The following is a 26,011-nucleotide window of genomic DNA, read 5'->3' as shown; positions in this document are numbered from 1 at the left end:
TTGATCAGAGATAACCTATTATTGTAGCCATTATATAACCACACAAAATGAATAATAAGTATAATAAACCAGTTCTGGTGTATCATCGGTATTTATAAAACCTAAAGAAAGAATTAAGTCTTGGGACATATGGTCTTAATATAGTAAATGCTTAGCCTGTCCTGATTATTATAAAATCAGAACAGTGAGAATATTTGTAGGTCTGCTGCTTCCTTCAGTAAACCTTCCTCAAGACTGTCTCTTCTTCAGTTCTTATTAAATAAAAAGTTATCATGTGTACTTTGGTAGTACAATTTTCCTAGTATTTGACTTTTAATTTTATTTTAAAGTTAAAGACAGGAATAAAATTAATGAAGATAATACCTGGGGATTATTGTACTTTTTGTTTGGAAAATATATTTAAAACTTAATATCATTGGTAATTTATTTGAATAAGTATTTGAATGACATTTGGTCAGTGAACATTCTTAAGAAAACAACACAAATTAGTGTTTAGCAAAACAAATGCAGTCTTTTCTGTGCACAGAAAAGCAGACACTTTTCAGATTTGTAATACCCAGTCTGCCCAGGAATGTGAAATTCTTCCCACTTTTAGGTTAAGAAAAGCATTTAATAATTTTCTATTAAAATATAAATGTGGGTCAAGTAATATAACTACCATCAACATGTAGTATATTAGTCATTTGATTAGCTCTGCTATGTGAATCAAGGCCTAGAAATAGAAAACAATATGATTTTTACACTAGACAGATATGGGTTTATAGTTCTTTCATGTAACATCTAGTTGATTCCTCTAGATGATTCTGGGATCCTTTTCTTTAACAAAAACATCATATTCTCATAGAGCTATTTGGATCAAATGCAATAACACATGTAAATCATATAACCTAGTGTTAGGAACATATTGAGTGCTTAGTAAACAATAGTTCTTATTTTTATAAACAATTTTGAATCAGAGGGCCAGGCTCAGAAAGACTGGTGTTCAGAATAGGTAACTTTTTATAAGGAGGAAAAGGAACAATTTTGAAATTAAGTTATTGAATAACTAGTGTCGGGGTTTCGGCCGGACCCCTGGCCCTAGGTGGAGCCTGGCCAAGATGGCGCCTGGCAAGCTGCCAGTGAGGTTGAAAAACTGCTATTCTGCACGTATACAACTAACTTCACCTTGAGGAAGTCTCAGTAATTGGTCAGGGCCTCTGCATGATTCTTGCGTGATTCTTAGGTGCTTCAAGTTATACCCATATACGTCTATCTTCTCCCCACATATCATGAATATTCTAATTAGTTGATATAACCTATATAAGTGACAATAACTTCCCTAAAAGAGGAAGAAATAAAAAGAAGAATCAGCTGTTAATAGGGAAGTTTGCCACCCATCACGTCTCCGGGTCGTTCTTGCTGGCGAGAGCGACAAGTGGTGCTGAACCCCGGGAATCTTACGTGCCGCGGAGAGGTGAGTGAGGTGAGCAACGGATCGGTGAAAGTGTGCACCCAGATCTGTCAGTGGACAGGGAGGTTTCCTAGAGACGATAATATTGTGATTGTGATAAAGTTCCTAGGAACGAGAGGTGAAAGTTTCCTCAAAAAATGGGGAACGAGGTTGCTAGATATAGAATGGAAGGTCCCTTGAAAGAAATTCTTAAAGCTAACGGCACTTCCTTAAAGACAAACTGCTTGGGCATTTTTAAAGCAGGTAGAGGAGATTTCACCTTGGTTTCTGGAAGAAGGATTGTTAATTATCCCACAGTGGGAACACCCGGGGGAAGATTTAAAGCGCTGTCCGGTAACGCTCCCAGGGACGTTAGCAGTTTGGTCATTAGTCAGAACTTGTTTGCGTTCCCCTCGGGAGGCTTTACAAAAGGCAGTTGCGCAGGGAGAGGAAGTGTTAGAAAAGGTAAAAGAAGAGTCACAAAAGGGCTCTGTTAGCGCTCAGTCAGATTCTGATGAGAGCGAAGAGGGACTCTCAGAGATGGAGTTAAATAAAATTAGTAAAGAAACAAAGTGTTCTCAAGCTGGTTCAATTAGTCAACAGGCATTAAGGGAATTGGAGGGCATAGGGCAGCAGCTAGAAGACAAAAAAAAAAAAAAGGCGTTACAAAAAAAAAAAAAAAAAAAAAGAGTTACTCAAAAGAGTTGAGCTTACAAAAATATGCAGTGGCGCAGTGGAAAAAAAAAAAAAAAAAAAAAAAAAAAAAAAAAAAGGGAGAAAGTACAAATAAAACCACAAACAGAGCACAAAGAGAAAAATCAGTTTAGGGGAGGGTCCCCCTAGGCAGAGAGCTCAGCAGCTCCATTCCTTAAAAGTAGTAAAAAATAATGTTTTCTGATTTTCTGCATTCAAACCTAACCTGATTTCTCAACCAGGCAAAAAAGGGGTTAAAAAGTCCTGGGTGATCCTCCCTCCCCCTGCCACATTGGAATGTAACTACAGCGTCTCAAGGAGAAAAGGGGGGTAACCTAAAGATAAGAAGAAAAGAAAAAAAAAAAAAAAAAAAGTGTCCGTTTTAACTCCTGGGCTGCTACAAAAAACTAACTTATTCTTCAGGATTCTTGTTTTGTTTTTTCTTTAATGCTGTATTTTTGAGCTCATAATTTTGATCCTACATACCTAGGTTAATGATTTTATTTTTGATCAGTTCTATTTTTTATTCAACTGAAGTTTTTTAAACAGCTGTTTCATTGCAATGAACATTTACCTATAAATTACAAGGCCTTTGATTTTGTGTTATTTGTATGTTGTACTATCTGGTGTTATGTCTTATCAAAACTGAGAGCTCTTAAAATTAAAATTTAAAAATGGATCCAAATACTTTTATTCACATGATTTAAAAAGGTTCAATTTAAATTGGGTAAACTAATAAAAGTAAAATATTTTTAAAAATAACTTGCAAGTTTCCAGGTGGTCAAACTAATGAAATGTTAATGTTAAACAATGTCTAATATCAATTGCTTCTAGGACTTTTCTTCAGCAGGAAAGAGGCAACGGATCCTGTTCAGGACACTTGTCTGATATCTTGGTTTTTATAAAATAAATAAATTGGAGTTAACATGTATGGGATTACTCAAATGTGTTTGTAGAGACGTCTGGTTAATTTACAAAGTTGAAATGCTAATTGTTAAATAACATCAAGTACTTTTAACTCCTCAAATTCCATGGGGTATCATACTTAAACATTATTGGTGTTTTCATAGGTTGGTAAATAAAAGGGTTTACAATTACTTTATGTCCTCACTAAACTAGAAACAAGGTTATTAGAAGTTATGTCCTAACAAGTGGAATTCTATATATAAAGGGTCCCAAAAGTTTCAACTGTGTTTCAATTAAGGGTACTATAAACAACAAAATATTTAATCTTATTAAAATAGGGTGATTTATCTAAATTCAGAAATTTCATAAGAGTTGTTTCAAAATGTGAACAAAAAGGTGTCAACAGATAAAAAAATAAATAAATAAATAAAAGGTTCTGGGTATAGAAATATATTTAGTAAAAGGTAAAAGGAAATGTTTCTGGATAAGAAAGTCTGTGTGTAACAAAGGACAAGTTTCAACAAATCTGTGTGTAACTAAGTTGGTTGTATGTATGTAAAACAGCTAAAGCTATTTAAGGTTTTTCCTAAGGTAAAATACTAATGTTCTGATATAAGCCAAAGTTCAATCTATAGGGTAAAATGACATGGTAAAATGACAAGGATTTCTTAGAAACACTAATTTACTCTTAACTTTGTGTCTCTTAAGTTTTATTCTTTAGAACAATTGTCTTAAAAATAGGGGTTTATACAATTATGGTTAAACAACTGTTAAAGATTGTACTACGTTATAAAGTCTAAATTTTTCTTTAAAAACTAAAATTGGTAAGAACCAATTCCTCACTAAAATTAAAATAACTCTAACCACAGATGTACCTTATAACCCACAAAAACAAGGTATTGTTGAACATACACATCTCACCCTCAAAAATGTTCTTTATAAACAAAAAGGGGGAATAGAGGAGACCTTCAGGTCCCCTAAAGATAAACTTTCTCTTTGTCTCTTTGTTTGGGGTTTTTTAACTCTGGGTAATAAGGGTAACTCGGTGCTTTACTGGAGCTGTGGCTCAGTTTGTGTGTTTCCACGGAATAAACTAACTTACTACCTCTTTTTAGTCTCTTAGGAGGAACAGTTCAACTATGTAACAAAACAACCGCTTCTTTCAATTGTACTTTAGATTTGTGCTAAAATGCTTCTAGATTCCTGCTGGCAGACTTAATGTGTGTTCCTACCTTCCTACCAGTCCCAGTCTCTGTTACAGATGCAAAATTGCCAGTGTTACTATCAAGAAACAGGAGAGAATTTGACATCACAGCGGCTATGGTCACTGCAATAGTGGTTTCTGCAACAGCAGCACTAGCAACTGCCATACCTACAGCAACAGCAGTCAATCACTTGGCCGAAAATATAGCTGCAGCCTTACAGACTAAAGAGACCCTAAACCAACATCTAACAGCAGGCATACTCCTTATGAACCAGCGAGTGGACTTACTTCAAGAACAAATGGACATTTTACAGGAACTGTTAAACGTGGGATGTATTTATCATCTGGCGGGACTGTGCGTTACACCTGTAGCTTACCATAACTTCAGCTATGCAGCAAATTTGTCTAGAATCTTGTCTGTTCAGCTACGTTCCAACTGGTCTTATGAATTTGATAATCTTACAGTTATTCTTAGATCTCAAATTGTTAGCCTTAATGCTACTAGAGTTGATGTAGCCCCTATGTCCGAAGTGCTAAGTTGGCTATCCTCCTCTTTCAGCTTTGTAAGCAATGGGCAGGTATGGGAGCCTTTTGTATGTTCATGGTTGTTGCTGTTGTCTTCCTCACACGCCTTATCATGCGCATGCGCCGAGATCAAGCGAGAGATCGTATCATCTTCCATCAGGCCATGGCTGCCCTAAAGGCCGGCAGCTCCCCACAAGTGTGGCTCGCGAGGCTGGACCATTGACCAGACGGGTAAGGTAGTAGGTAACTCCGTACCGACCTAAGACAGGAGCTGTAGCATGCTCTACAGTTATCCGATGACGGGTAAGGACGGTAGTTGACCACTCCGCCTAAGACAGGCTTGGTCCCGAGCTTTTCTTTTAAAAGAAAAAAGGGGGAACTGTCGGGGTTTCGGCCGGACCCCTGGCCCTAGGTGGAGCCTGGCCAAGATGGCGCCTGGCAAGCTGCCAGTGAGGTTGAAAAACTGCTATTCTGCACGTATACAACTAACTTCACCTTGAGGAAGTCTCAGTAATTGGTCAGGGCCTCTGCATGATTCTTGCGTGATTCTTAGGTGCTTCAAGTTATACCCATATACGTCTATCTTCTCCCCACATATCATGAATATTCTAATTAGTTGATATAACCTATATAAGTGACAATAACTTCCCTAAAAGAGGAAGAAATAAAAAGAAGAATCAGCTGTTAATAGGGAAGTTTGCCACCCATCACGTCTCTGGGTCGTTCTTGCTGGCGAGAGCGACAAACTAGCAAATACAAAAATTAGATATAATACCTTGTGTTCTATCAGATCATAAGGAATGAAATTGGAAATCAATAAGATAAAAAAATAGCAATTGCTGTAATTCCTGGAGACTAAATAATACACTTTTGAATGATGAATGGATAGTAGAAGAAATCAGGGCTGAAATAAAAAGGTACTTAGAGGTAAATGAGAATAGAGATACAACATATCAACATCTCTGGGACTCTACGAAGATAGTTCTAAGAGGAAAGTTCATTGTATTGAGTGTATTCATTAAAAGAATAGAAAAATAAATAATCTAACGTTGCATGTCAAGGCTTTAGAAGAAGAACAAGTCAACACCACAATCAGCAGAAGATAGGAAATAATTAAAATCAGAGCCAAAATCAATAAAATTGAGGATACAAAAATAATTTTAAAAATCGACAAAATAAAAGGTTGATTTTTAGAAAGAGTAAACAAAATCAATAATACCTTAGCCAAGCTAACCAAAAGAAAGAGAGAAAAACTCAAGTTACTATAATCTGTGATGAAAAAGGAAATATCACCACAGACATTACTGAAATACAGAGGATTATGAGAAACTATTTTGAAAGTTTATACTACAATAAGCTAGAAAATATTGGGGATATGGACAAATTCCTAGAGACATATGACCTACCCATATTGAACCAGGAGGATGTAGAAAATTTAAACACATCAATTTCCAGTAATGAAATTGAAGAAGCCATCAAAAGGCTGCCAACAATGAAAAGCCCAGGACTGGATGGATTCTCAGCCAAGTTCTACCAGATCTTTAAAGAAGAACTAATAACAGTCCTCAAATTATTCCATGAATTAGAAAAAGAGGGAACCCTTCCAAACTCATTCCATGAAGCCAGTATCACCCTGATACTAAAACCAGACAAAGACACATCAAGGAAAGAAAAGTTTAGACCAATATCCTTAATGATATTGGTCTATGTTCATCATAGATGCAAAAATTCTTAATAAAATAATGGCAAATCAAATATAAAAACACATTAAGAAGATAGTACACCATGATCAAGTGGGGTTCATCCCAGAGATGCAAGGTTGGTTCAACATACAAAAATCAATAATGTAATTCACCACATAAATAGACTTAAAGATAAGAATCACATGATTATTTCAATAGATGCAGAAAAAGCATTTGATAAAATACAGGATGCATTTATGTTTCAAACCTAGAGAAACTAAAAATAGAAGGAACATACTCAACATTGTAAAAGCTACATACAACAAACCCAAGACCATCACCTTCTGAAGGAGAAAAATTGAAAGCATTCCCTCTAAAAATAGGAAGAGGGGGCTGGGGTTTTAGCTCAGTGGTGGAACACTTGCCTACCACGTGTGAGGCACTGGGTTTGATCCTCAGCACCACATAAAATAAATAGATAAATAAAGGTATTGTGTCCAACTACAACTAAACAAACAAACGAAAAAACAGGAAGAGGAAGGGATGCCCTTACTATGTTTAATACTGTTTTAAGTGCTTTATGTACATTATCATTTTAAATCTCCATATCCATCTTCTTGGATAGATATTATTTTCCTGTTTTAGATATGAGACTATGAACTTTAGAATGGAGTACTTAAGTTATAATTGCTCAGACAGTTCTAGGTCATAAACCCTGAAGGTAGAATTTGACTGTGGGTCTATCTGACTTAACCATTGCTTAGGGTACTATGGAGTCTTGGTAGAATTGAAAAGGAAAGGTGAATGAATTCTTGTTTTGTATTTTACATTCTTCATGTTTCTAAAAAAATTTCATCTATAAATAAGGGTGAGTTAGAGCTCCACAGCAAAATAACTACTTTCTATAACTGTGGTGAAAAAATATATGAATCATATTGATGGTGCCAATTTTCTTTTTTCCATATTTTTATTGGTGCATTATAATTGTACATAAAGGTGCAATTAGTTGTTATATATTTGTACATGCATAATTGTACCAGTTTTAGCACTAGGGAAACATGATCAACAAGAATTCTTTGCACATTGTACTGCTGGTCACACAATTCTCTGAAGGTTGAATTTTTTATCTTATAATTCAGGGCGTAATTATAAACCATAGACTGCTTTAATGATGGACTGCTTTAAGACTTTAATGATGGCTTCTGTTATTGTTTTTTAAATCAGAGGTGAGTTCAGTTATCAAATATAGTTTTTCTATTCTAGAGTTACAGGAGATTGTATTAGCTCTTGATTCACTTGAAGGTGACATGATATGTGGGAAGAACTTGGAAGATTTTCTAAGAAATATTGGGATTAAGTCACCTAAAGAAGAGGCAGAGAAAATTCTTCAATCAGATTTTGTTTCTGGTAAGCATTCTGAGTATTGCTCTCAGGTGATTTCTAGTAGGAGTACTTATAAAAAGGTGTGCGAAGTCTATAGATGCTTGCTTATGTTACTGTAAATATTTTTTTTCTTTTGCAATTATAAGAATATTTTTTTAACAAACAAATGAAGTTTTCTGGGGAGTAGGTTTGTTGAAATTCTCTCTCCTTACAGATATCTTGATTTAATGAGTGATGAACAGTTTGAGAATTCAAGTTCTGTAACTAGAAATCCTAGATTTGCAACTTTTGGCCAAGCAAATTTATTGGGCCTTTCTTGACACTTTAGTTCTATTTTGGGTAGAATTGGAACTAGTATATCTACAACCTTGTAAGGCATAATAGAGGGAAGTGAATTCCAAAGTACTGTGTAAACAGAATGTTTAAGAAGTATATAAAAGTTATGTTGATTTTGATACAAGTCTTTTAATATTACATTGTCCAGAAATTCTTGTTTTTTACTTCCTTCTTTCCTTCCAGAAGACAACATGGTGAATATTAAAGACTGTATGAGGGCTTTGAGGGACACCCAGAAATTTTCCAATTTTATCGGTAAGAACTTCATGGCAAAACTATTAGAAAGCAACAATTAGGATGTTGCTAATAGGACTTATTCAACAATAGGACTTATTAAAAGATCATTTAGTCAGATACTGTATTTGGTTCTTAAATCTTCTTTAGAGTATCTGTTATGGTATGATTATAGTTTGTCCCTTCTGAAACGCGTGTTGGAGTTTAATGCCCATTGTGATGTTTTATAGAGAGTGGAAAACCCAATTTGATTACAGTGTTAGAGCTAGAGTCTTTGGGAACTGATTAGGATTATATAAGGTCATCAAAGTAGAGTTCTCATGATTGAATACTGTTGGTTTTATAAGAAAAGAGAGAGACCAGAGGACACATACCCATGTACTCCCTGTCTTTCACTATGTGATACCTTGGATCACCTTGAAATTTCACAAGCAAGAAGACCATCGCTAGATGTGACCCACTGATCTCGAACCAGAAACGTGAACCAACATGAGTAGCTTTGCAACTTTTGGCCAAGTAAAGTTATTGGACCTTTTTTTAAAATAACATGCCCAGTATGTATTACATTATTTGCAACAGAAAGCAGACCAAGGCAATTATCTTTGTCAATTACAATTATTTGTTTCATCTGTGCTTGAAAACTTCCAGTTATGGGGAGTTTACTCTGTTTTATTTGAATTTAAGAATTATGCATTTGTGATAGAAAAGATTGGAAAAAAATCACAAGGTTGTAATATTTTTCAATAGTTAAAATAATACATCTTTATTATATTACTACAACAATGTTGTTAAAAAGCTAAATGACCAGAAATGCAAGAAATATAAAGTACAAATTTCTTGTAATGTTACTCTTGAGACTATGCCTGTTAATGTTTGATCAATATTCTTTTAGACTTTTTTCTTTATATGCATGAATAGTTGTGTATTCTGAAATTATTTTTAAAACGTTTATTATTTTGTCCCTAATTTTATACAACTTTAAAAAAAATTATAGTATTGTTCCATGTTCTATTATATAAACCTCCCCCATTCTGTTTAAAGAGTGTATAATATTCCACTGTAGTGATGTGCTATAATTTTATCCATCATCTTTTTTAATGAATATTTCAGTAATTTCTACTTTTTTTTTACTTTCACAAACATTTTGATGAATATCTATATCAAAATCACACAAATTTTTTCTGTAGGCAAATTTCTTAGAAGTGGACATAATGGGCCAACATATTTGTAAATTTAAAATATTAATAATGTGGGAATTCATACTTTTATCAATAGTGGGTATTAATTATTAGGATTAATATCATTGTACAATTTTTATAATTAAAATTTTATTGTCTTAATATGTGATGCTTCAATTATTAGTGATCTAAAGCATATTTCATATTTCATATTGTGAATGTCCTTTGATAATTTTAAAATAAGGTAGGGTTTCTCATGTAAATTTGTAAATAGCTCTTTATATTTCTTTATATAACAGGGCATTAATGCTTCCTCTTACCCACTGCAGGTTTTTTTTTCCCTTTGCTTATTATTGATTTTTTTTTTAATGTGATATTTTGTAGATTGTGTTTTGCAGTATTCTTATTTGGTCAGTTTTGGAAATTTGTATTTGTATTTTATTTGTAATAATTAAATTTTATTTTCCTAGGAAATAATAATCATAGTAATTATTATTATTGGTACTTGGGATTGAAGCCGGGGTGCTTTACTACTGGGTCACATCCCCAAAACTTTTTATTATTTATATATTTATTTATTTATTTATTTATTTACTGGGGATTGAACTCAGGAGTACTCAACCACTGAGCCACATCCCCAGCCCTATTTTGTATTTTATTTAGAGACGGGGTCTTACTGAGTTATTTAGCGCCTTGCTTTTGCTGAGGCTGGCTTTGAACTCTCGATCCTCCTGCCTCAGCCTCTTGGGCTGCTGGGATTACAAGTGTGTGCCACTGTACCTGGCCCTTTTTATTTTTTATTTGGAGGCAGTGTCTAACTAAATTTCTTAGGGCCTTACCAAGTTTCTGAGGCTGGCCTTGAATTTGTGATCCTCCTGCCTCAGCCTTTTGAGTTGCTGGGATTACAGGGTGTGCTATTGCACTTGGCTTCTCCTAGGAAATTCTAAATCTAATTTAGATTTTATATAATTGTAGTGTTAGGACAACCCTATACACTTAAAATTCTTCTGAGTTTTTGGTATATATAGTAACTTTCCTTTCTTAAATTTGTATATATGTAATTTTGACCTTTTTCTTTGTTTTCTAGTGAACATGTTTTTTCTTTTAAAATACTAGCTCTTAGATTTATCTTTAGTGCTTGTATTTGTAGTTTAAAAAATTAATATTGCAGTCAGGCATGGTAGCACACACCTGCAACTGGGGAATCTGAGGCAGAAGGATTGCAAGTTCACAATTTAGGGAGAATCTGTCTCAAAACAAAAAATAAAAGGGACTAGAGGGTGTAGCTTAGTGGTTAAGCACACCTGGGTTTAATCTCCAGTAACCAAAAAAAAAAAGTCTTCTTTTATCTTTATTTTTAATCTTGCTCCTTTATGCTCATTTTATAGTTTTTTCTAACTAACTTAAATTATTAATTTACTTCTATTTTTTTCTTCCTGAGTAATAATACATGTTCAAGGTTATCAGTTTTCATTTTAGTAAAATTTTGGTTTATCTAACAGTCTTTGATTTGTTGGGCTATTATTATTATTTTTGAAATAGTACCAGTTATATATTGTTTTTCTCTTTGATATAAGACTTTTATAGAAGACTTTAAATTTTAAAGCAATTTAAATTTCATTGTTGTCATATGTTTATTATTTTGAATTTTATTTTATTGTGGTCAAAGAATGAGGTCTGCAGTAGAGGATTTGATGGTTCCCTAGAACAGGTGGAGTTTCTTCAGTTTTTAGATATTTACTTAAAATTCAAAATCAAATCTTTTGCTTCACAGGCTACTGGTAGTATACATTCACTCATTCTGTCTTGGATGTCCTCATGACTTTTTAAAGTGTACCATTCTGTAATTTAGATAACTTATAGAACTAGAAAACTATTTCATTTATTTGGCAGAACTCTTGCCTTCTCATTGCATTCTTGGAGCCAGATTTTACATTCAGATTCTTCTTCCTATTAGTACCATTCCAGAAATACCAAAAGAACTCTCATCTTCTCTTTTCCTCTCACTAAATCGATCTTTTCTGTAGACTCAAATTTCCCTTAAACTGTTTTTCACTGAACTATTTTCGAAACTTCTGATGATTAATGATTATGTCATAGAACAAAACAGTCTATAAAATTACAGTTACTTTTACATAAAATTGTAAATAATTTATTATTCATTTCTTTCCATGAATCTTGTGAGTTTTATTTTTAGAAATATACTTTACACATATTAACTCTAATTTTGTTTTCATTAAGTGAGGTTAGCTTCATGAGCTTTTCTTTTTTTTTTTTCCCCAAGATCAAGCATTCTTTTATTGTTATAACTACTTCATAATATGAATGTTCAGTTTTTTTTTTAGAAGGGAAAGCAGGTTCTAATCCAAATATGTGTTAAAAATGAAACTGATTCTCTAATTGGGGTGAAGTTAACTGACAGGAGCAAAGGGTACAGGGAAGGAAAGTGGAATAAGAATTGGAGTTTGGAGAATACTGTGAAGATTGAAGGGAACTTTTTATTGAAATGGTGAGCCCATTAACGGAAAACTAGAGAAATGTTGTTATACTTTTGTCCATACAGAAAGAACCCACCCAAATCCTAAACATTTAACAAAATACTTTAAGACATAAAGGGTTATTTATAACTGTCAGAGGTTATAAATAGAAAATTATTGGAGTAGAGAAAACTATTCAAGTAGGGTGTAGAAAACTATCAGAATGGAGAATGAACTACTCTACTTATTTAAATAGGCACTGTGGCTATTTGTGAGTGCCATATCGAACAGTTTGGATCTAAAAGAGGCCATCAGTTTTATTGTTGTCCTTCAAAGACGTAGGTCTATTGACTAAATTATGTGTTGTTTGTACACTGTCTGTATATGTAGCATTGAATGAGACCATCAATAAATTGGACTGCATGAAAGAAGACTATCAGTCTGATAAAGACAAATATTCAGATGTTCTTGAAAATACGGATAGACTTTATTTTACTGACAAAATTCTTCAGAAAACAGAAGATGATTCCTTTGTCGAAGGTGAGTTGATTAAACAGACAACTAACATTTGAAATAAATATTTCTTCTAAATCTTATTTAGTTTTTTTTTTTTAATTAAGGGAACTCAACCATGAATTTCTAGTCCAAATGTTTGATGTTATTGTTATTCTAAATTTTTATTCAAGGATTTCAAACTATTTTACCAAATACCAATTAAGTCTTAATACTTAGTTCCTAAATAGCACCATAAACTTGTTGGAACATTGTTTATTATAGAGCACATCTAGAACTATAGCTTATTTTGTAGTCACAGAGATTTTGTTATAGTATTAAAAGCCTGGTTAATCTCATGACCTGGATTGTAAAACAGATCTCAAAAGTATTTCTGTATATAGTTGTGTGGCTTTGACAAGATGTTTCTTTCTAGAGTAATTTCATTTCAAAACCAATTCTTTCCTTTTATGGGTTTTGGATGATCTTAATTATCTGCAATTTTGTAGCATATATTCTTTCTTTTCTCCTTCCTTCTTTCCTCTATTTGTTTATTTATATCTTTTTTCTTTCTAAAAGCTCTGAAAGTATTATTAATTACATTGAGATATTTGTTTTTATAGCCAATTATTGTGTTTATTTATTTATAAGGAATTTACTCATCCATGTTCATTTTCATCTTGAATGCATTTAGATGGAACTTACCCTTATTTACAAAGTCATTTCCTGTTTTAACTTCAACGAAAATTATAATCAAAATGTATCCCAGGGAATATTTGGCAATATCTGGAAACAGTTTTGGTTTTTAGAGCTGATGAAGAACTACTGGCATCCAGTGAGTGGAGGCCAAGGGATGCTATCAAATATCAAACACTGTACATAACAGCACCCAAATAGTTATCTGGATCAAAATGTTAGTAGTGTTAATGTTCAGAGATCTTGTTTTAGAGTTATCTGAAGAAATTGCTAAATCTACTGTTTTGAAAGTATTTTAGTAGGTTAGTTGTTTTGTTTCTCCTACTTAGATAAAAGAATTAAAGTAAATATAATTCATCCGTATTTTAATCTCTTTTTTTTCAAGGTAATATTTGTTCTAGTTGTGAGTTATTCTAAAGTGTTCTTCAACTACAATAAATTTGCAGTTAAATTTACAGACCCATTTATGCAATGGACACATTTTATTTCTATCACTTGTCCCTCAAACAGATCTCTTTACCTCAGTTTTTATCTCTGTAGGAAGTGTGTGGGATAAGTGGGTATAACTGCAATTTGTCCTTAAGAAAAGCCCCAGAATTAGATTAGTTTAGGTAGGCAAGAAGAGATAGAATAGGAAAATTCAATACCTAAACTTTTTATTGAATAGAAGTCTAGGTATAAAGGAAGCACCTGTGACATTAGAAACTCTGCCACATTTAAGGGGCTGATGGAGGAGACCACAGAGAAGTCTAAGAAGAATGAGGACAGTGAAGAATGAGGACCAGATGATAGTGTGAAAGTCCAGGGAAAATTTTGGAGAAGGGAATGGTCATCAATGATAAATGTTGATAAGAACAGTATTTTTTTTTTTTTTTTTTTTTTTTTTTTTTGCGGTACTGAGGATCAAACTCAGGGCCTTGTGCCTGCGAGGCAAGCACTCTACCAGCTGAGCTATCTCCCCAGCCCCAAGAACAGTATTTAATTTATGTTTTGGTTTCCTTTCAAACTACGTAAGGTCAAGATGCCATTCCTCATTGTAAATTTTTTCTCTCTAAATTTGCAGATTTTAGAAAAGAGACTTTGTCTTCAAATCTGAAACTACCAAAGATAAATGGTGAGTATGAACTTTATGTATGATAAAAATTCTGGGTAACAAGAGATCTTTATTTGGATCATTACCAATGTATTTTTCCAAAATAGTGATCCTGTCATGTTATCTTTCCCTGTTTATAACTCTTTAAACATTGCCCATTGCTGTTGATGAAAATTCTCAATGCCTTGTCTCTCTAGCATTATTTTTCGACAGTATCCTTGCTGTATATTCTTCAAGTGCATTGGCTTTTCCCCCTTCAATTCCTAAGACACTATGTTTCCTTCTACCCTCAAACTTTTGGATACATTATTGTTTTGAATATTCTTCCCTGACACTCTTTGCTTGATTTGTTTATTTGTGTCTGGATCCCCAGGGCAGCCTATTATTATCTTTTAGTTTGGGTCACTTTCTTTTGTTATATGCTCTTATGAGTTCATTTCTGTTTCACAGTACTCATTTCAGATTATAACTATTCCATTCATATTTTTTATTATTTGACTATTATTGCTTTTCCCCACTTCCCCGTAAGTGTCACTGGGACAAGAACCATGTCTCTACTTTTTTTGCCATTGTTATTTTCCAGCACAATCCTGGCTCTTATCATACTGTTTAAAATAGTTAATATTAATAGCTAATAGTTAATATTTACTGTGCTAAGTATTGTTCCAAATAGTTTATGTTAACTCACAAATGTAAATGTTTATTGAGTGAATGAATGACTGAATAGATCTTCTTATCTCTCTAACCTCATCTTTCACCTCTGCATTTGTATTTATTCCGTAGCCATACTACTTATCATACTTTAAACTGATTCTATTTGCTCTTGGTTCCATGTCTTTGCTTGTGCTATTTTTTATCAAACCAACTCATGTTTTTCTTTCTCTAAATTCAGCTCAACTGTCCTGTCTTGTCCCATAAACTTCATCTAAGTTCAACATTCATTAAATAAAATGAGATTAGGCTAACTTTCTCAGTGCTTCAGTAATTTCATGTATATGCTTTTCTCATAATTCCAACTGTATGACATAATTTTGTTTATAGAGATGACAGATTCAGTTTCTCTCATCAAGGAATTACAGGAAACTCTTTGATAACAGGGCCTGAATTTTTCATTGTTGTTCTCAGTAGCTGTGAAATAATGTTAGTAGAATAAAGGTCTAAGATGGTATTATGGTGTTCTAAGTGACCTCCATGAAGATTTAGATCTTGTGTAATGCAACAGTTTTCAGAACATGGATACATACAGGGCTGGGACTGTGCTCAGTGGTAGAGTGCTTGCCTTGCCTGTGCAAGGTACTGGGTTCAATCCTCAGCACCATATAAAAATAAATAATGATATTGTGTCCATCTACAACTAAAAATATTAAAAAAATACATTCTACTGTCATGTATAACTAAAACATTAGAAATTATAAAAAAGAATATGGAAACATACAAGTTCATTTTGAAGTTTCGTGAGAAATGGTTTAAGGGAAAAATTTAAAAACTTGATAATGATTACATTTCATATTTAATTGCTGCAAGATCAATAAGACTGTTCTATTTAGCTAGGACACAAAAGTGCTTTACTTGAGAAAATGCAAGTGGAATCTGAGATGGTCTCTAAACCTTGAATCTCCCTATGCTATATTGTGGTAGTTAGTGAAAGGTGCCCCTTTTTGTAATTTATACATATGGGGGGGTTCCTTTTTGTAATTCACACAAAATACAATATAGAATAGCATAGCAGAGCCTCTGGTGATTCAGAGCTTTAATTTCAAAGTTTAGCCTTTTATTATGATAAATATCTTTAGATATACATGTAGAGGTATAACTATTATTTAAGAAAGGTTTACAACTCATTCGGTATTTATTGGATGAATTATTTCAGATAAACCTTATTACAATATATGTGACTAGTCCATTATATTATCTTTGTATGAAAATTTTTTATTTCACATACTGTTGAAATAAGTGGGTCTTTTGTTGTAAATGGAAAATATTTTACTTTCATTAGGAATTTGGGTTCTGATAAATATTTAATTTGTGAGTTTGCCTATAGTGGGCTTTGGACAATTATTGTGCATGAATTTTAAAAATAATACCATGTATATATTTATCTTTGTAGAGATTAAAGAAGCTGCTCACATCTTGTCACATGTTGATAATGGCAAGATTGATATACCTAACCTGAAGCATGCCCTGAAATGTTTGAATGTCAATTTAACAGAGGAGGATGTCAATGAAGGCCTTAAATGTTGTGACATCAGTGGTAAGCATTTTGGCTTAAGATTCTTTTCATTTTTCTCCCTACTCATGGAAAATAGTCTTAGAGTACTTGTATAAGGGTTAAGAAGCTAAAGGGAGTCATCCTTCTACTGGAAACTTAGGTTGATGTAAATTAGAGCCAAAGTAATTGGCCAATTTGCATATTTGTTGACATATCTACTGTTCATATGTGTCTGGATACTATAAATGTTAATTTAGATAATTGTACAATTATGTGCATTAATACATGTAAAACATCAGAAGAGGGTGGCTAGTATATATAGAGGAACTAAAAATGTTAGTTATTAGTATTATTCTCTATTCAGTGAATGGTTCTTAAAGATGTTGAGTTCTATTGCAATAGTTTCAATGATTTTAAAAAGGAGAGTGAACTGGAATGGAGTTTTAGCTAATTACTGTACATCAGAGTCTTAAGTATCAGGTTTTTAATGTCAGTATGTTTGATTTTGACATTCCAGATAATAAGGAGGTAGATTTAAAAGATTTCTTATTGGAAATGAACGAAAATCCACATTTCAAAGAGTCCAAGGGTAAGTGAATACTTTTGGTTCAGGATAATTACTGGAATATAAAGATTATGAAATGACATTAAAACTTTTGCCATATAGATTTCAACTTTTAAATTTGTATTCTAGTTTTGAAAAGATTTTAGTTCATGAAATATAAATAATATAGGATTGTAAAAGTAAAGAAAATGGGGCAAAAATGTGATGAGGGGGAAATAAGTGAAAGTAAAAAAAATTCATAGTAAATACCTTTGCTGTTATATTGCAAGGACCTTTCTCAAACAGATAGATTTTCCTTTTAGGGGTTCTAGACTTATGGATTAAATCAGGACTGAAAGTGTGAGAAAGACCATATTGTGTTGTGCTGTCTCAAGTCAGAGCTCTGGAGTTTTCAGTTTAATCTAATTAGACTGCCTCTCTTTTGGTTTTAGAAATCCTAACTTCAGTTAATCAATTCTTCTGAATCCCCACAATATCAACCCCTGTTAGTATTACCACACCATATGTATCCTAACCCCTGCTGTTTCTGCTTCTTGACTTCTGTCCCTGAAGTTTCTTTTATCCTTGAAATTAGGGAGCTCATTTCAACACTAACATCTTTTCCTAACTCCCAAGTCTACAGAGAACACCTACCAAAAAAGTCTTCATGGATGTGGATACCCTTAACATTTTTAAATGCTTTGGGTGAAATAAATGTCTTTTTCACATTTTAATATCTCTAAAATTAAAATGCCTAATAACATATTGCATTTAAAATCAGATATGTACTTTTTATTGAGATGTAATTTATAAATTATAAACTTCAGTCTTATACTCTTCACTCTTTAAAAGTGTACTGTTATTGGTTTTTAGTTCATTTGCAAAGTTGTACAGCCATCACCACTTTCTGCTTCCAGAATATCTTTTAAATTCCCAAAAGAAAATTGGTATCCATTAGCAATTATTCTTTATTCTAACTCTCTTTACCTACTGACAACCACTAATCTATTTCTTGTCTACCTGAACTTGCCTGTCTTGAATATTTCACATAAATGTAGTAATGTGCTACCTTTTGTGTTTCATTTATTTCACATAGCATGCATTTTCAAAGTTCATTTATTATAGCATGAATAACACTTTGTTCCTTTTTGTGATGGAATAGTAATCCTTTATATGGATATGCCATGTTTTGTTTATTTCTTTATCAATTGTTGGACATTAAGGTTGTTTCAACTTTTGGCTACTATGCATAATGCTACTATGAACATTTGTGAGTTTTTTTGTACACAAGTTTTTGTGTAGATATATATATATATTTTAATTCATTTTTATTGTAAACAAATGGGATACATCTTGTTTCTCTGTTTGTACATGAAGTAGAGGCATACCATTTGTGTAATCATACATTTACCTAGGATAAAGTTTTTGATTCATTCTGTTATTTTTTTTCTTCCTCCCACCCCTCCCCCCTCTTATCCCTCTATAGAGGCCCTCCTTCCTCCATTCTTGCCCCCTTCCCACCCCCTATATGTGTCATCAAATGCTTATCAGTGAAATCATTTCTCCTTTGGTTTTTTGAGATTGGCTTATCTCACTTAAGCATGATATTCTCTAACTGCATCCATTTGCCTGCAAATGCCATAATTTTATTCTTCTTTATGGCTGAGTAATATTCCATGGTATATATATACCACAGTTTCTTTATCCATTCATCAATTGAGGGGCATCTAGGTTGGTTCCACAATCTGGCTATTGTGAATTGAGCAGCTATGAACATTGATGTGACTGTATCTCTGTAGTATGCTGATTTTAAGTTCTTTGGGTATAGGCCAAGGAGTGGGATAGCTGGGTCAAATGGTGGTTCCATTCCAGGTTTTCTAAGGAAACTCCACACTGCTTTCCAGAGTGGTTGCACTAATTTGCAGCCCCACCAACAATGTATGAGTGTACCTTTTTCCCTACATCCTCTCCAACACCTATTGTTGCTTGTGTTCTTGATGATCGCCATTCTAATTGGGGTGAGATGGAATCTTAGGGTAGTTTTGATTTGCATTTCTCTTATTACTAAAGATGTTGAACATTTTTTCATATGTTTGTTGATTGCTTGTACATCTTCTTCTGTGAAGTGTCTGTTCATATTCTTAGCCCATTTGTTGATTGGGTTATTTGTATTCTTTGTGTAGAGTTTTTTTGAGTTCTTTTATATATTCTGGAAATTAGTGCTCTATCTGAAGTATGAGTGGCAAAGATATTTTCCCATTCTGTAGGCTCTCTCTTCACATTGCTGATAGTTTCCTTTGCTGAGAGAAAGCTATTTAGTTTGAATCTGTCCCAGTTATTGATTCTTGCTTTTATTTCTTGTGCTATGGGAGTCCTGTTAAGGAAGTCCAATCCTAAGCCAACAAGTTGAAGATTTGGACCTACTTTTTCTTCTATAAGATGCAGGGACTCTGGTCTGATTTCAAGGTCCTTGATCCATTGTGAGTTGAGTTTTGTGCAGGGTGAGAGATAGGGGTTTAGTTTTATTCTGTTGCATATGAATTTCCAGTTTTCTCAGCACCATTTGTTGAAGAGGCTATCTTTTCTCCATTGCATATTTTTGGCCTCTTTGTCTACTATGAGAAAATTGTATTTATTTGGGTTTGTGTCCCTGTCCTCTATTCTGTACCATTGATCCACCTTTCTATTTTGGTGCCAATACCATGCCGTTTTTGTTACTATTGCTTTGTAGTATAGTTGAAGATCTGGTGTTGCGATACCCCCTGCTTCACTCTTCCTGCTAAGGATTGCTTTAGCTATTCTGGGTTTCTTATTCTTCCAGTTGAATTCCATGATTGCTTGCTCTATTTCTGTAAGGTACGTCATTGGGATTATAATTGGAATTGCATTGAATCTGTATAGCACTTTAGGTAGTATGGCCATTTTGACAATATTAGTTCTGCCTATCAAGAACATGGGAGATCATTCCATCTTCTAAGGTTTTCTTTAATTTCTTTCTGTAGTGTTCTATAGTTCTCATTGTAGAGGTCTTTCACCTCTTTTGTGAGATTGATTCCCAAGTATTTTTTTTTTTTTTGAAGCTATTGTGAATGGGGTAGTTTTCCTAACTTCTCTTTCTGAAGACTCATCACTTATGTATAAAAATGCATTGGATTTGTGTGCATTGATCTTATATCCTGCTACTTTACTGAATTCACTTATGAGTTCTGAAAGTTTTCTGGTGGAATTTTCTGGTTCCTCTAAATATATAATCATGTCCTTAGCAAATAGGGATAGTTTGAGTTCTTCTTTTCCTATTTGTATCCCTTTAATTTCCTTGGTCTGTCTAATTGCTCTGGCTAGAGTTTTGAGGACAATGTTGAATAGAAGTGGTGAAAGAGGGCATCCCTGTCTTGTTCCCGTTTTTAGGGGGAATGTTTTCAGTTTTTCACCATTTAGAATGATATTGACCATGGGCTTAGCATAGATGGCCTTTACAATGTTAAGGAATGTTTCCACTATCCCTATTTTTTCCAGTGTTTTGAGCATGAAGGGGTGCTGTATTTTATCAAATGCTTTTTCTGCATCTATCGAAATAATCATGTGGTTCTTGACTTTAAGTCTATTGATATGGTGAATGACATTTATTGATTTCAGATGTTGAACCAACCTTGCATCCCTGGGATAAAACCCACTTGATCGTGGTGCACTATCTTTTTAATGTATTTTTGTATGCGATTTGCTAAGATTTTGTTGAGAATTTTTGCATCAATGTTCATTAAGGATATTGGTCTGAAATTTTCTTTCCTCGATGTGTCTCTGTCTGGTTTAGGTATCAGGGTGATATTGGCTTCATAGAGTGAGTTTGGGAGGGTTCCCTCCTCTTCTATTTCATGAAATACTTTGAGAAGTATTGTTTAAAGCTCTTGTTTAAAGGTTTTTTAGAACTAGGCTGAGAACCCATCTGGTCCTGGAGTGTTCTTTGTTGGTAGACTTTTGATGACTTCTTCTATTTCATTACTTGAAATTGGTCTATTTAAATTGTGTATGTCCTCCTGGTTCAGTTTAGGTAATTCATATGTCTCTAGAAACCTGTTGATGTCTTCGAGATTTTCTATTTTGTTGGAGTATAGATTTTCAAAATAGCTTCTAATTATGTTTTGTATTTCACTCGTGTCTGTTGTGATATTTCCTTGTTCATTCCGCAATCTAACAGTGCTGGGGTCTCGAACCCTGGTCTCCAGCATGGGAGGCAGGCTCTCTATGTGATGGGCTATATGGCCAGCACTCCTTGTTCATTCTGAATTTTAGTAAATTGGGTTTTCTCTCTTCTTATCTTTGTTAGTGTGGCTAAGGATTTATCAATTTTGTTTATTTTTTCAAAGAACAAACTTTTTATTTTGTCAATTTTTTGTATTGTTTCTTTTGTTTCAATTTCGTTGATTTCCACTCTGATTTTAACTATTTCCTATCTTCTACTACTTCTGGTGTTGCTATGTTCTTCTTTTTCTAGGGCTTTCTACTTTTGGCTACTATGCATAATGCTACTATGAACATTTGTGAGTTTTTTTGTATACAAGTTTTTGTGTAGATATATATTTTTAAAAATATTTTTTAGTGTCAGTGGACCTTTATTTTATTTATTTATATGTGGTATTGAGAATTGAACCCAGTGCCTCACACATACTAGGCAATGCTCTACCACTGAGCATAACCCCAGCCCTGATATATATTTTCATGTGTGAAATGTGTGAGGCACATGTGTGAGGCACTGGGTTCAATCCTCAGTGCCCCATTAATAAATAAATAAAATTAGGGTTATATTTTCATTTCTTCTGGGTATATACCTAGGAGTTGAATTGTTAGGTTATATGGTAACTATTTTTTTTTTTTAACTTTCTGAGGAATGGACAAAGTGTTTTCCAAAGCAGCTGCACCATTTTATTTTATTTTTAATTATTTTATTTGTTCTAATTAGTTGTACATGACAGTAGAATGCATTTATACATTTTGATAGATCATACATAAATGGAGTGTAATCTCTCATTTTTCTGATTATACATATTGTAGGTAATATCGATCATGCAGTCATGTATGTACATTAGGTAATAATGTCTGTTTTACTCTACTCTCATTCCTTGCCCCATATCCTTCCCCTCTACCTAATATAAAGTAACTATTCTTCCTTATCCCTGCCTTATTGTGAATTAGCATAGGCATATCAGAGAAAACATTTGGCCTTTGGTGTTTTGGGTTTGGCTTATTTCACTTAGCATGATATTTTCTAACTCCATCCATTTATCAGCAAATGCCAGAATTTCATATTTCTTTAAAGTTGAGTAATATTCCATTGTGTATATATATGACATTTTCTTTATCCATTCATCTGTTGAATGCACCTAGGTTGGTTCTGTAGCTTTGCTATTGTGAATTGAGCTGCTTATAAACATTAATGTGGCTGCATCACTGTAGTATGCTGATTTTAGGTCATTTGGGTATAAACTGAGGAGTGGGATAACTGGGTCAAATGGTTCCATCCCAAGTTTTCTGAGGAATCTCCATACTGCTTTCCATAGTGGTTGTACCAATTTGCATTCCTACCAGCAATGTGAGTATACCTTTTCTCCCACATCTTTGTCAACATTTATTGTTGCTTGTATTCTTGATAATTGCCATTCTGATTGGAGTGAGGTGAAATCTTAGAGTAGTTTTGGTTTGCATTTCTCTAACTGCTAGAGATGTTGAACATTTTTTCATACATTTGTTGATCAATTATATATATCTTCTGTGAAGTGTCTGTTTAGTTCCTTAGTTCATTTATTGATTGGGTAATTTTTTTTTTTTGTTAAGTTTTTTGAGTTCTTTATATATCCTAGAGATTAATGCTTTTTCTGAGGCACATGTGGTAAAGATTTTCTCCTACTCTGTAGGCTGTCTCTTCCCATTACTGATTGTTTCTTTTACTGAAAAGAAGCTTTTAAGTTTGAGTCTATCCCATTTATTGATTTAACTTCTTGTGCTTTAGGGGTCTTGTTAAAGAAGTCAAGTCCTAGGCCAACATAGTGAAGATTTGGGCCTATTTTTTCTTCTAGTAATTTCAGGGTTTCTGTTTTAGTGCCTAAGTCTTTGATCCACAGTGACATGAGTTTTGAGCGGCACCATTTTAGATTCCCACCAACAATGTATGATTTCTTTATATCTTTGTTATTTTTCATTGTCTGTCTGCCTTATTGTAGCCATTCTAGTGTTTGAAAGTATCTCATGCTGTAGTTTTTTTTTTTTTTTCATGCTGTAGTTTTGATTTGTATTTTCCTGGTGGCTAATGATAATTGAGCATCTTTTCATGTGTGTGTTGACCATTTGTATGTCTTCTTTGGAGACATGTATTTTCAAATCTTTTGCCCATTTTAGAATTAGGTTATTTGTCTTTTGTGTTGTTGAGTTGTAAGAATTCTTTTTATGTTCTGGGTGCTAGACCTTTTATGATTTGCAGATATTTTCTCCTATTTTGTGGATTGACTTTTCTTTCTTGATGATGTCCTTTGAAGCACAAAACAATTATATTTTGGTGAAGTCCACTTAAAATTTTTTTGTCATTTCTATTGATGTCATATCTAAAGGTAATCCAGGATACTAAAGGCTTATACCAATGTTTACTTCTAGTTTGAACTTTCATTTGAATCTTTGATTCATTTTGAGTTAATTTTTATATGTAGGAGCCCAATATCTCTTTTCCTTTTCTTCTCCTCCTTCTTTCCTTTCTTTCTCCTCCTCTTCCTTCTTATTCTTCCTTCTTTTTCTTCCTCTCTTCCTCCTTTCTTCTTCTTCACTAGAGATCAAACCAAGGGTCTCTCACATGCTAGGCCAGTGCTCTCTGACTGAACTTGTCCAAGCCCCTAAACTTTATTGTTTTTTGCATGCAGATATCTTGTTTCAGCATCACTTGTTGAAAAGATTATTTTTTCTCCATTGACTCTTCTTGGCACTCTTGTTAAAAACCAATTGATTGTAAGCATATGGATTTTTTTCTGGACTCTTCAACTCTGTTCCACTGATTTTTATTCTATCCTTATGCCAGTATCACATACTCTTAATTACTATAACTTTGTAGAAAAATAATAATAAATAATTTTTAACTATATCAGGGTACCAAATTTATATATAAAGCTTGATTCACCTGGTTTTCTTCTGAATATAATGGAATAACTTCCATCAGACTGATCCTGTGATTAAAACTATGAAAGCTAGACAAAATTAAACAACATCAACAACTGTAACAATTGTTGGTTTGAAGACAATGGGGAGCAACCAAGCCTGTAAGGATTTGTGTAACCATATTTTTTAAAGATATTTAAAGATATTTTTAAATATCTTTAAAAATAAAAGTGAAATAATGATATTATAAGACATACACTGAGAAAGTTAATTACCTATGCTGTAAGAAATATTACTAATATCAGGAATGAAGAATATACTTATAGAGTATACTGACAAAAAAATATGAGGATATTATAATTTCATGCCAATAAATTTGAAAATTTAGACAGAAAGAATAAATTCCTTAAAAAAGCATCATAACTAAAAAGAATTAAAAACACAGCTTATTAAAACTGAATAATAATTAGAAAATCTGAAGAGCCATTTATCTATTAAAAATATTGAATTGGTGATTAAAGCCATCCCACAAAGAAAACTCCAGGTCTAGATGGCTTTACTGGTGAATTATTCTAAATTTAAGAATAATATAATACCTGTGTTACTGAAACTCTTAAAAGAGGATAGAAACAAGAAGAATACTTCCTACCTTCTTTTATGAGACATATATAACTTCACATAAACTTATGTTTATAACTCTACATGGACATAAAATTATAGGTCAGTCCCTTTTATGAATATAGATGTGAAAACCTTTCTCAAGAGTACAATATTGATATTAATTTAAAAACAGAACGTCACCTATGTTAACAGAACAAAAGAGGAAGAAACTATAATCTCAACAGATGTAGAAAACTTATTTGATTTCCTTTTATATTAAAGGGTATTTAAGAAAACCTATAGCAATCATGTTTATAGCACAGCTTAAAAATCTTGCTCTCAGAGATGGGGAATGAAACAAAAATATCTTTTATCATCACTTCTATGCAACAATGTGTTGGATCCTTGCCAGTACAATAAATGAAAAAGAATAAGAAGGATAAAGATTAGAAGGGAAGAAATGTAACTTCCATTTATTTGTAGACAACATGATTAATAGGTAGAAAAATAAACATCAGTCTGTACATGAATTATCATGATGATGAATGTGCAAATTTAGCAGTGTTTCTGGACACATGATTAATTTGAAAGTATAATTATATATTCTAGATTATATTTCTGTATTTTGCCACAAGCAATTATAAAATGAAAATAAAGGCATGATTTGTGATAGCTAAAAATAAAAATCAAATACTCAGGAGTAACTAATGGAGTGTTCATACTTTTTAAATAAAAGGCTAGTAATAAATGCTAGGAAAATTTAATGAAAATTCTAAATAAATAGAGGGACATATAATATTTGTGGTATGGAAGTTTCAATATGATTTCAATCATTAGCAATTTGAATCATATATTCAATGCAATCTCCATAAAAATTCTACCATAATGACATAGAAACTAACAGCCTGACTTTTAAAGTGTATATGGGCATGCAAGGAACAAAAGTATCTAGGAAAACATTGAAAAAAAAGAAAGTTGTAAAACTTATATTATTTTATGTCAACTTATTATAAAGTTTGTGTAATTGATAGTGTGTTATTGACACAGAGATAAATGGAGTAGAATAGAGTCAGAAAGAAGTGAGGCAGCACATGCCTGCGTTCCCAGTGGCTCAGGAGGCTGAGGCAGAAGGACTGCCAGTTCAATGCCAGTCTCAGCAAAGCAAGGCACTAGGCAACTCAGTGAGACCCTGTCTC

General features: G+C 33.1%; 1 protein-coding gene and 1 pseudogene across 1 annotated transcript in view; one reads left to right on the top strand and one right to left on the bottom strand.

The window, feature by feature from the left end:
• Positions 1-26,011, top strand: part of Efcab13 (EF-hand calcium binding domain 13) — a 163,110-nt gene that overhangs the window by 82,012 nt on the left and 55,087 nt on the right. The window contains 5 exon segments of the mRNA XM_047543767.1: positions 7,703-7,846; positions 8,342-8,413; positions 14,299-14,349; positions 16,436-16,579; positions 17,055-17,126. Coding sequence (XP_047399723.1) covers positions 7,703-7,846; positions 8,342-8,413; positions 14,299-14,349; positions 16,436-16,579; positions 17,055-17,126 — 483 coding nt within the window.
• On the bottom strand, positions 78-200 carry LOC124981522 (uncharacterized; annotated as a pseudogene).

Source organism: Sciurus carolinensis, chromosome 3, assembly GCF_902686445.1.
Source record: "Sciurus carolinensis chromosome 3, mSciCar1.2, whole genome shotgun sequence".
Classification (NCBI taxonomy): Eukaryota; Metazoa; Chordata; class Mammalia; order Rodentia; family Sciuridae; genus Sciurus; species Sciurus carolinensis.
Note: the sequence above shows the minus strand (reverse complement) of the source record. Positions and strands in the feature narration are given on the sequence as shown.